This window comes from Scyliorhinus canicula, chromosome 23 (genome assembly GCF_902713615.1).
Source record: "Scyliorhinus canicula chromosome 23, sScyCan1.1, whole genome shotgun sequence".
Lineage (NCBI taxonomy): Eukaryota > Metazoa > Chordata > Chondrichthyes > Carcharhiniformes > Scyliorhinidae > Scyliorhinus > Scyliorhinus canicula.
In genome coordinates, this window is record NC_052168.1 from 1,113,964 (window position 1) to 1,127,076 (window position 13,113).

The 13,113-nt window shown below is 39.6% G+C and overlaps 1 protein-coding gene across 1 annotated transcript in view; it reads left to right on the plus strand.

Annotated features, from left to right (window-relative positions):
- Nucleotides 1–8,186, plus strand: part of si:dkeyp-118h9.7 (sacsin) — a 65,314-nt gene extending 57,128 nt beyond the window's left edge. The window contains 1 exon segment of the mRNA XM_038783949.1: nt 2–8,186. Within this exon segment, the coding sequence (XP_038639877.1) occupies nt 2–7,741 (7,740 nt within the window). The 3' untranslated portion in view covers nt 7,742–8,186.
- The last annotated feature ends 4,927 nt before the right edge of the window (nt 8,187–13,113 follow it).

Consider the following 13,113-nt stretch of genomic DNA (forward strand, 5'->3'; position numbering starts at 1 on the left):
TGGACAGGTATTCTGCTTTCTACCTCTTTCTCTTCAATGCGGTCTTCCTGTTCAAATAAATGGATCTTTTGCAGTCACCTCAAACAGGAAGAACCTTTGGAACTCTGGACCAAAGGGAGATTGGAATCAAGCCCTTTTGGAAGATGCAGTTTCTACAGCTTATGTCACATCTATCTCACTTATGCAGCAAATGTCACAAAAGGGAGAATTTGAAAATTATGACTATTACACATTTTGGCCTAATGTGAAAAATGTAGATAATCAGTTTCGAGTAATTGTGGAAAATTTCTACAAGGCAGTTGCATATGGTCTCAATGGTGTTACGGTCAAAGCATTTAGCAATGGAAAAGACTGGTGCCCAATGAACCAGGCTCGTTTTGTAGATTCTCAAATTCTTAAAAACCAAAGAGTTGGAGAGTCTGCGGTTACTGAATTTTCCAAATTTCTTTCAAAACCCTTTATTTCAGTTCACTTGCCAGAGTGGGTTAAACAGAGCTTCATTGCCTGTGGATGTGGGAATTCCATTGAGCAAAACACGTATAATTGGGAATTGTTTTACAAGGAAATTGTATTTCAGAACATAAATGCTCTAAATACCAAAACTAGGAATGATTTTATTATCAATGCAATTGATATGAGAAATTCATCTATTGATGAAATGTTGAGGATAAAACAATGCATGCCAGCTAGTGGGAAGGAGGATCTCCAGTATATCAAAAATCTTGTACATCCAGAAGGCAAGCTAGCTTGTCTTTATGATGAAGAAGATGGGCGGTTTCTTGTTGGAACGTCTGAAGATTTTCTCCATCCTGAGAGATTGTTAAGGCTAGAAATGTTGGGGATGATAAAAGACAAAATTGTTTTTCCTGAATTACTTGAAAGAGCAGAGACAATTAAACAAACATGGGACCTTGATAGGAACAAAGCATATCAAAGAGTTCGTCATATCTTGGATTTGCTTAAAGACCAAATTCAACTCAATGATGACGAACAGCAAAGCTTACAAAATGTACCATTTCTTCCTGCTTTTCTTCCACATTGTCAGGAAAATAATGGCCCGATAGATACCGTTGTTTTGACAAAAGCAAAAGATTTATACAGTTGTAAATGCCAATCACTAGTCAATATGACAGAAATGGTTTTAGACAAAGAACTGCTAAAAGGAAACAAGCTATCAACCGAAGTAGTTTCCTTTCTAGGTTTGAACAGACAACCACCTGTTGGGACAGTGTTGGAACAACTGAAATATACTTATACATGTAATAATCTAACAACTTGTGATCTGAAAAGAATAACTAAGGAATGTTACATCTACTTGACTAAGCAATTAAAGGGAGATGCAGAATCCAAAAGAGAAATCTACAATGCTGCTCAGGAATTTCCCTTTATTTTAGTTCATGGACACTTTGTGCCTGTCAATCTGGTTGCTCGTAAGGTTTCATTTGATGTTGTTCCATACCTTTATGAACTTCCCAAAGAATATGTAGAATGTGAGGAATTGTGGAAGTGCCTAGAGATTAAGGAACAATTTCAACTACAAGATTATGTCTCTGTACTGAAAAGAATGTCAGAAAAATACCATGGAGCAAGACTTTCTGATAGCGATCTTGCTGTGTGTCTCAGAATTGTAACAACTGGATTCATTGAAGCACCAGAACAAGAAGACATCTTGCAGAGTGCTCTCCTACCCAATCAACACTGTGTACTGCACTCTGCTCAAACATTACAGTACAATGACACACCATGGCTTGTTGCAGGCGATGATGTCAATCTCTGCCATAATCAGATAGCTAGAGAAACAGCTGTCCGCTTTCACGTTCAGACAACAAAACACAGGGCCATGAAAAATCTACAGGTCAAAGATATGCCCATATGGGCACAGGAATTTGGCCAGCAGGAAAAATTGACAGTGCGTTTGAAAAATATCATCAAAGCTTATCCTGCCAAGAAAGATATACTAAAGGAGTTGATTCAGAACGCAGATGATGCTGAAGCTTCGGAAATTCATTTTATTTGGGATCCCAGAAAACATGGCAACACAAAGACCTTTGGTGAGGAATGGAATACACTTCAAGGGCCAGCACTATGTGTTTACAACAACAAGAGGTTTACAGACAAAGATATTGAAGGTATACAACAGCTTGGAGAAGGTGGCAAGCGCAACAGCCCAGAGAAAACTGGAAAATATGGCCTTGGTTTTAATTCAGTGTACCATCTGACAGATTGCCCCTCTTTTATGTCAGGTGACAGTATGTTGTGTATCTTTGACCCACATTTGGCTGTGCTTGCCACAGCAAAACCACATTCTCCAGGTGGTATGTTTATAGTCAACCAGAAATTTAAAAACACATTTGAGGATATTTATACTACCTTTCTTCCATCTTTCTTTAATCTTGAACTGGGCACCATGTTCCGGCTGCCATTGAGAACTGCAGAAATGGTAGAAAAATCAGATATCTCAAAGCAAGCAGTCACTAAGGATGTCATTTTAGAATTGCTCGAGGTATTGAAAGAAGATTCTGATAGTCTCCTTTTGTTTTTGAATAATATCAAGAAAATCAGTTTTCATAAAATAGACAAAAAAACAAATGAATTGCAGGAAATATTTGCTGCAGTAGTAGAAATGTCTCAGGAAAACATCAGCGAGCAAGAACATTTAAAAAATTACATCCGACAGCATTCAAGTTCTACGACGACAGTATCCAAAATGGAATCTCATCAAGCCATTTATGAAATGGAGATTCGATCTTCTCTCAAACAACCAACCACGTGGATTTTGGCAAATAAGGTTGGTGTTGATAATGGAGAAACAACTGAGTCCGTGCAGACCTTTTGTTCTAACTTGGGTCAAATGCTTTTGCCTCGGGGCTCTGTTGCCGCTTGTATTAACTGCAATAGTTTCCAAGGTAAAGCCTTTTGCTTCTTGCCTCTGCCCATAGAGACCGGTCTCCCTGTACACATCAATGGAAACTTTGCTGTTGACTTTGCCAGGCGAGACCTTTGGAAGCAGGATGGACAAAGTGGAAAGATGAAATGGAACAACTTTTTAAAATTGCACCTGATTGCTCCTTTATATGCAGATTTACTTGATTATATTCGGAAAAGTTTATCTGGCAGCAAAGTTGATCCTCTGAAATTTGACAGTTTGGAATTATGCAGGAAGAGTATTGAACCTCATTACTTATGGTTCTTCCCTCATGTTTCTGAAGAAGTACCTCAGGAATGGCAATCAATGATAAATCAAGTTTATAGATACATATGTCAGAAAGGTCTTTGTTTGATCCCTATAGTCAGACATGAAAGTAATCAATTTCATTGTGAGAAGAAGATCATTAATATTACATGGTCCAGTTTGACTAAAGAAACGAGAGCTGAAGTTCCTCACTTTGTAACTGTTCACATAACTGGAAAACTGATTGAAATCTTGGAAGACATTGGTATTAATTTAGTACTACAGTCTGATTATATGACCAAAGTTTTGAAAGGTTTAGAAAGAGCTTGTATGGATGTCTTTGTTCTAAACCCAAACACAGTCAGAAAGTTTCTTCAGATTCATCCACTAAACAATCCAGAACAAACAAAGAATAGCTATCCTTTACCACTCAGTCAATCCCTGATTAAAGATGGAGCCAGATGCATGGCACTTTTGGACTACTGTCTCTCTGATATCAAGGAAGGAAATTATAATAATATAAATAATTTACCTCTACTGGTAACGCAAAGTAACATGTTGGGAAAATTTAAACGGGCCTCTCCCAAATATATTTCCAAATTTCATGATTTATTTCCAGAGTCCCAGATGTGCTTTGCAAACTATGATGTCCACAAGAAATATAAAGACTTCTTAATTGCAGCTGGGTTTTTAGAAGACTTCACAATTTCAAGGGCTGAGCAATTTATTCGAATCAAACTTGGGTATAAATTTCAGATTAACTCCACTGATCCACATCAATGGCTGAACTGGACTGAAAATGAGCAGTTTGTAGAATGGCTGAAGAAATTGTGGAAGTATTTTGAGAGTCAGATAAAGTATGACGATGATAAGGAGAACGTGATTGATAAGCTTAAGTTATTATTCTCAGACCTTGCAATATTACCTGTGTTATGTCCAAGTTATAATGATGACCAGCACCTTCTTGCACCTCTGGGATCGTTAAATAGCGTAATCTGTGAAATGACCCAAACTAGTGTAGCACGAGTTCTGCTAAAGCTTGGGTTTGCTAAAATTGCTGCAGATTACTTTTCGTTGAAGGTCATGTTTAATTTTATTAGACCTAATTCACTGAAAACTGACGACAAAAACTCCATTCTCCAACATCTGCGTCTGACAAAGCTACACTGGAATAATTTAAGTGAGTGGGAAATGGAAACCATTTTAAGGTTCCTTCATTCTGGAATGGAAACAAGTGATGATAAACGGAAGTATCAGGAACAGCTGAAAACACTGCCACTTTTTGAAACAATGGAAGAGACTTTTGAAAGTATCGAGATGTACAATGTGATTTACATTCTCAATACTCAATTCAGTGACACGTTTCCACATTTATATAAATTAGACAGCTCGTGTATGTTTTTGAAAAAAACAAGGATAAACACTGAGTTATCAGAAGATTTGGGGATTCAAGTTATTGATGATCTGCAGTTCTTTATGGATTATATTGTCCCGAATATTGAACAAATATTTAATGATCAAAAACTGGATGTCATACGCCTGTTGTATAATATAATCTGTTGTTATATCACAGCCTATGAAATGAAGAAAGAACAAATTGTGCCTTATCTCAAAAATGTAAAATTGATCAAAGCTAAGGATGGGATATTTCAGAAGATTTCTTATTTCTATGAAAATAGTGGACGGTTATTTAAAATTATGATTCCGGCAGAAAATTTTGTTCCTGAGAACTTTTTTACAGATATGAGATGCCACTTTGAAGATTCAAATTTGAACAAATTATTGAAGGATCTGGGGCTGAAGTGTTCTGTATCTTCAGATGATTTTGTTGCTTTTGCATCACAAGTTTCCGAAGAAGTGAACCTGCACCATCCTTTGAAAGAACTAATTGAGAAAAGTGATGCTTTAATCACATACTTGTGTAGTATAGATGAGGAAAGCCTTCAGAAAAAATTTTATGAGAAAGTAGCAAATATTAAATTTATTTATCCACATAAAGTTCGGGAGAGTTTGCGTAGCTTGCATTCTCCTTATGCAGAAGGAAGGAATTTTGTTGCTTTAAAAGATTCATTGGTCAAACAAAGGGATGAAGATGAAGAACTGGTTTGGACCTCTATGCCTATACTACCAACTAAATGTAGCCAGTCAAGAAGTAACATAAATAAATTAAAAGCTGCTGGTGCTATTTATAATCCTCCAGAAAATGTAGTGATAGCAAACCTTAGGAAAGTTTGCTTGGCACCCTGCAAAAGCCAGAGTGTCTTAAAAACCAGATCAAAGGTGCTTCAGACTGCTTACGGTTTTCTTCAAAAGCATTCCTTTGATGTCCAGGCCCTGATAGATCTTCCAATTGTTCTTGTAGAAGAGGATTCTAAGCTGGTAAAAATAAACCAAGTGGTGTTCTCTTTACAAAACTATCTTGAGTTTCGTCCTTATTTATATCGGCTGCCCCCACTCCTCGCTCCATACCGTGAGTTTTTCCAGAAATTGGATGTTGCTTTGGAGCCTTCAGCGTCCCACCTCACTCAAGTGCTTCAATCTCTTTATGAAGATTGCAGCAAAATGATTAGTTTAAATCAAAACCAAATGACAACTGTAAAACGGACCCTTTATAACCTATTTACACTTCTCGAATCCAAAGTAGAGGAAAGAACAATTGAAAAATTAAAGCCATTGTATTTTCCAGCAAGTGATGGCATTCTGTGTGCATCGGACACATTATGTTTTAATGACAGGATCACTACAGGTTCTAGAAGAGATGCAAATGCATTAACAGGAAAGTTTAATTTTCTTCTTGATCTGGGTGAATGCTATCTAAATCCTGATCCTTACAAGCAAATAAATCTGTTACAATTTCTACCCGAAGAAATTCGACCCAAAATGCTTTCACAGTTAACAGAGGAAATACTGAATGAATCAGTTCTGCGCTTATGTCCATATGGAAACAGTTGTATGTTCAGAAATGATTTTCACAAGCTTCTTGTGTCCTCCAGTTTTAGAGTTGGGTTAGTGAGTTTGTTAAAGGGTCAGTGTAGTGGAGACTTGGCTATGAGTGACATTGAGCGTAGCTGTGAAAATGTATTTTCCAAAATGCAAATAATTTGCTGTGAGAAGCTGGAAACAATCCTTTGTTTAGGATCAAAACAACTGAGTAATACTAGCATTGAAAAACAAGTGTACACTAAGATGAACAACATGGGAAGTGGTGTGGTTTACCTGGAGCACAGAGATAATGTACCATTCAGTATGAAAACTGTCATTATACATTCTTTGGCAACAGAGATTAATTTACTCTTGAAGAATGCCTTAAACAAAGATTCACTATTAATCCTGGTGCTGATGCTGAGCTGTGAAAATCCACAAGACATCCAGAAAGTATTGGAAGGGAAAGGCATCCACACTGATAATTTCAACATTGAGATTTCCCTGGATCTGCCTAACCCTGGAGAACCAATTCCTGAAGAACTGATTCACACACTGGAAATGGATATTATGCATAATTTCAGAGTTGGTGAGTATGTGGGTTATAAAGGCCCCTCTTCCAATGATTATCTGTATGCAATTTTTATTGAACGATTAAGCACAGACATGTTTATCAAAGATATTACGATGCAAAAATATAAAATAAAAATAGGCCAAGACTCATTCATTGTAGTCAACCACCTTGACCTCTATAAATTCACTCAACAAAAAGTACCTGAGGAGGTATGCCAGAATATTGTTGCTTTAGATATATCAAAGGACAAACAAGCATTCAGCCAGAAATATGAATCTTTTGACAACATTAAGAAAGAAATTCAAGAATACCTGAAAGAAATAAGGAATCTACCGAAGGATGAGAGGCAGAAGGCAATTCGCCGCCTTTACCTGAAGTGGCACCCAGACAAAAATCCAAACAACATTGAAGTGACAACCAAACTGTGTCACTTTATTCAAGAAAAGGTAAAGCAGCTGGATATAATTCAAGCTGAGAATGGGAGCAGCTCATCAGCTTACAAAAGCTCCTTTTCTAGTAAAGAGGAAGATTTTTCTTCGTTTTTTAACCAATGGAATAGTGAAGCATCCAGGCATAAGCAGAGTCAATCTCAGCAGAAAAAAAATCAATCTGCTGATGAATTCTGGTCATTCCCAAAACAAAGTCAGTCCAATCCAGAAGAGGCTCAAAGATGGTTTAGACAAGCAAAATGTGATCTTAAAGCAGCATCCAATGACCTGCGGTCCACTGACTGCACTGCCACTGAATGGCTTTATTTTAAAATCCATCAAGCAGTGGAAAAGGCTTTAATAGCTGCAGAGTACATAAATAGTGGCAAATGGGAAACTGACCACAGCATTACTTTCCTTGCTAGCCAGGTATCCAGATACAGTACAAAACTGTCAGAGCTGGAGAACATAGTGAACAAACTTAAAGAGCATGGGGTAGACAGCAAGAAGACCCAATATCCCAACTATCACTCACAGCCCCATGTCCCAAATGACCAGTTCAAGGCAGGGCGTGAACATGAGGTTCTGAATTTAGCACAAACGGTATTGGACAATATTGAAGAGTACATCATGTGCAACTCATAGGAAAAATTGCCTGTTCAATGATCAGCACTGTTTCAAAGTAATTAAAAATCAAGACCTAACTTTAGACTAGAAATATTGCTTGTTCAAGGAAATTGCAGGATACACCAAACTTTACTTAATGTGGTTAAGTACATTGAACTATCATCTACAAGTACTGATACCTTATGAACTGCTCTTTCACATTGTACCAACAAATATTTGATACTGAGGTACCTGCCAATCAAACATTTTACTGAATTAGAATGCTGACATTTGGTTAATAATTTCACTGTAATTTACTTAAGTCAGTTTCTCATATGTACATATCTAATAATGAATCTAATGTCAAATAAATCGTTCTGTTCAGTGAATATAAACTGTGAATCGGAAACCATTTTCTTCCTGGGCTCAGTATATTCAGTTTTGTAAACAACAATTTACAATTAAAATAAATAAGTTCACTGAATTACTTATAATTTTGTCTGGATAAAACATTTTAAGATATATGGTTCAAATTATACAATTGTTCTTTGGACAACATAAGCAGTTCGAATACTGCTACAGTTTCAAATTAAACTACATTCCAGCAATCCAGCCACAGCATCTACATTTTCAATTTCTCATTGCAGTTAAAGTGTAGCATGCATGTAATTATATAGCAGAAAACTGATAATGTTTCCCTGGGATTTGGACATGTAAATAGGTTGTCAAAAAAAACTTTACAAATCTGTATTATTTAATTCGATACTTGGGCACATCTGACTTTTTTTTATTCATTCATAGAATGTGAGTATTTCTTGGCTATCCCTATTGGCCTTGAGAAGGTGGTGGTGAGCTGCCTTCTGGAACCGCTGCAGTCCCTGTGGTGTAGGTACCCTTGATGAACCATCAATCGAACGTAAGACAAGTTGCTGTACAAAAGTTAGGCTTTAATAAGCTAGAATTAGCCCTGCGGTCGACTACAGTAAATGGACGACCGCCGGGCGTTCTGGCTATTTATACCTCGAGCTGGAGCCTCTCGACCAAGCGGAGAACCGTCACATGACTGGTCTCAACCAATCGGTCGAGAGGCACATGACCGACCAGGGCCAATGGTAAGCCGGTGTTCTGCACCAATGGCAGACAGCTATGCAAATCATACCACCACAACCCTCACTGTGTTGTTAGGGAGGCAGTTCCAGGATTTTGACCCAGCGACTGAAGGAATGGCGATATATTTCCAAGTCATCTTTTAAAAACTCACCTTGAGTGTTTGATTTACATCTTGTGATGCCCATTGTTAACCTCTTAAAGGTGCAATTATGTTCTATAAAAAATAAATCTCTCACCGTAATCTTGTGCTGAGCTGAATTGGGGTGCCATTAGGAACACAATTGGCATCAGTGGTCCTGAGCTCGAGAGAGAAAAATCTGCTAACCCAGAATACTAATCCCACGATTAATGAAGACAATCACTTTGAATTAAAAACAAGCTGCTGAAAATACTTCACAAGCATCTGGAAAGACATAAACAATTATTTTTTCAGGTCTACAACCTGCTGTTGAGTATTTACAGCATTTACTTTTCTTCACATTTACAGAATCTGCAGTTTTAATTTTTTTTATTACTGATTGGGGCCTCACGGTAGCATGGTGGTTAGCATCAATGCTTCACAGCTCCAGGGTCCCAGGTTCGATTCCCCGCTGGGTCACTGTCTGTGTGGAGTCTGTACGTCCTCCCCGTGTGTGCGTGGGTTTCCTCCGGGTGCTCCGGTTTCCTCCCACAGTCCAAAGATGTGCGGGTTAGGTGGATTGGCCATGCTAAATTGCCCGTAGTGTAAGGTTAAAGGGGGGATTGTTGGGTTACGGGTATACGGGTTACGTGGGTTTAAGTAGGGTGATCATTGCTCGGCACAACATCGAGGGCCGAAGGGCCTGTTCTGTGCTGTACTGTTCTATGTTCTATGATTAAATCAGCTCTGGTGATGCTCTGTAGTCAACCCATTAAGTAACACTTAATCGGCACTCACATGAAAAATGACCGTTTGGCAAGATTATGGAGGTTATATCCAAGTGGGCAAGATCTAACCTGGATCTAATTGTTTTCTGGTTGTTAAATTGTTCAAATAACTTTCAAAACCAGGTTATTATTCTCGTTATTTTTCACATTGGTGCTATACGATAAAGCTTAGACATCACGATCAGCAATTTATGCTGACCATTTTTTATAGACATTCCTTCATCCATGATTTACTGCAAATATCAATTTATTTTATTTGGGATAATACCTCCGTTAAAATAACAGATGGAGGAATTTATTATGAACTTGCTAAATGTTCAATTGTGTTTATTGCAGCAGTAAGCTAATATGTTAAAAGCAAACAGAGATTTGAAACCAGTGAAAGATTTAGCATGTACTTTGAATTAGAAAACATACACAAAATAGGAACAGGAGGAGCCCATTCGGTCCTTCGAGCCTGCTCCGCCATTCATTATGATCATGGCTGATCATTCAACTCAATAGCTTAATCCTGCTTTCTCCCCATAGCCTTTGATCCCATTCTCCCCAAGTGCTATATCTAACTGCTTCTTACAACTATACAATGTTTTGGCCTCAACTACGTCCTGTGGTAATGAATTCCACAGGCTGACCACTCTCTGGGTGAAGAAATGTCTCCTCATCTCTGTCCTAAATGGTCTACCCTGAATCCTCAGACTGTGCCCCCTGGTTCTGGACACACCCACCATCGGGAATATCCTTCCTGCCTCTACCCTGTTCAGTCCTGTTCAAATTTTACAGGTTACTGGAGATCCCCCCTCATTCTTCTGAACTCCAGCGAATACAATCCTAACTGATTCAGTCTGTCCTCTTACGTCAGTCCTTCCATCCCAGGAATCAGTCTGGTAAACCTTTGCTGCTCTCCCTCTATAACTAGAACATCCATCCTCAGATAAGGAGACCAAAACTGCACACAATAATCCAGGTGTGGCCTCACCAAGGCCCTGTGTAATTGCAGCAAGACATCCCTGCTCCTGTCCTCGAATCCTCTCGCAATGAAGGCCAACACATAATTTGTCTTCTTTACCGCCTGCTGTACCTGCATGCTTACCTTCAGTGAGTGGTGTACGAGGTGAAGTCACACGGGATCAGAGGTGAGTTGGCAAGGTGGATACAGAACTGGCTAGGCCATAGAAGGCAGAGAGTAGCAATGGAAGGGTGCTTTTCTGATTGGAGGGCTGGGACTAGTGGTGTTCCGTAGGTATCAGTGCTGGGACCTTTGCTGTTCGTAGTATATATAAATGATTTGGAGGAAATTGTAACTGGTCTGATTAGTAAGTTTGCAAACGACACAAAAGTTGGTGGAATTGCGGCTAGTGATGAGGACTGTCAGAGGAAAGAGCAGGATTTAAATTGTTTGGAGACTTGGGCGGCGAGATGGCAGATGGAGCTTAATCCGGACAAATGTGAGGTCATGCATTTTGGAAGGTCTAATACAGATAGGGAATATACAGTGAATGGTAGAACCCTCAAGAGTATTGACAGTCAGAGAGATGTTGGTGTACAGGTCCACAGGTCACTGAAAGGGGCAACACAGGTGGAGAAGGTAGTCAAGAAGGCATACGGCATGCTTGCCTTCATTGGCCGGGGCATTGAGTATAAAAATTGCCAAGTCATATTGCAGCTGTATAGAACTTAGGCCACACTTGGAGTATAGTGTTCAATTCTGGTCGCCACACTACCAGAAGGATGTGGAGGCTTTAGAGAGGGTGCAGAAGAGATTTACCAGGATGTTGCCTGGTATGGAGGGCATTAGCTATGAGGAGAGGTTGAATAAACTTAGTTTGTTCTCACTGGAACGAAGGAGGTTGAGGGGCGACCTGATAGAGGTCTACAAAATTATGAGTGGATAGCCAGAGACTTTTTCCCAGGGTTGAGGGGTCAATTACTAGGGGGCATAGGTTTAAGGTGCGAGGGGCAGGGTTTAGAGGAGATGTACGAGGCAGGTTTTTTACACAGAGGGTAGTGGGTGCCTGGAACTCGCTGCCGGAGGAGATGGTGGAAGCAGGGGTGATCGTGACATTTAAGGGGCATTTTGACAAATACATGAATAGGATGGGAATAGAGGGATACGGACCCAGGAAGTGTAGAAGATTTCAGTTTGGACGGGCAGCATGGTCTGCGCGGGCTTGGAGCGCCGAAGGGCCTGATCCTGTGCTGTACCCATCTTTCTTTGTTCTTGACACCCAGGTCTCGTTGCACAATCCCCTCTCATTCAGATAATAGTCTGCCGCCTTGTTTATGCTACCAAAGTGGATAACCTCCCATTTATCCAAATTATACTGCCTCTGCCATTCATTTATCCACTCACTCCAGTTGTCCAGGCCACACTGAAGGGTCTCTACATCCTCCTCACAGCTCACAGGATGGCCTGTTCTCTAGTTAGCTCCTCAACATATTGACCCTGAAAACCATCTCGTATATACTCCAGGAATTCCTCCTCTATTGTGGCTAATTTGATTTTACCAATCTATATGCTGATTAAAATCATCCATAATGACAGTTGTTCCTTTGTCACATGTGTCTCTAATTTCCTGTTTAATGCCTACCCCAACAATATCACTGCAATTTGGGGGTCTATATATAACGCGCACTAAATCTTTTTGCCCCTTGTTGTTTCTTAGCTCCACCCATATAGATTCTGGATTCGCGGAGCTAATTGTGTTAATTTCCTCCTTGATCAGCGATGCAACCCCACCACCTTTTCCTTTCTGTCTGTCTTTCCTAATTACTGAATATCCCTAATGTTCAGTTCTCATTCCTGGTCACCCTGCAGCCAACAAATCCCAATAAAATCAGACCCATTGACGTCTATTTGTGCGATTAGTTCATCCACTTTATCGCGAATGCTCCGTGCGTTAAGGCACAAAGCCTTTAAGGTTGTTTTTTAACATGACTAGTCCCACTCCCAATATTTTCACTGTGGCCCTGTTTGAATCTGGCTCTCGGTTTATCTACCTATCACTTTTCTTATTTCCCTTTCTGTCTTTTGTTTTTGTCCATATTTTCTCCTCCTTTGACTCCTTACATAGGTTCCCATCCCCCTGCCGTGGTAGTTTAAACCTTCCCCAGCCACTCTAGCAAACACGCCCCCGAGGACATCAGTCCCAGTCCTGCCCAGGTGTAACCCATCCAGTTTATACTGATCCCACCTCCCCCAGAACCGGTTCCAATGCCCCATGAATCTGAAACCCTCCCCATAACATTATCTCATCAGCCACGTATTCTTCCGATATATCCTGGTATTTCTACTCTGACTAGCACATGGCACCGGTAGTAATCCTGAGATCACTACCTTTGAGGTCCGACTTGACTTTCTTCTTAACTCTTTATATTCTGCTTTTAGGACCTCATCC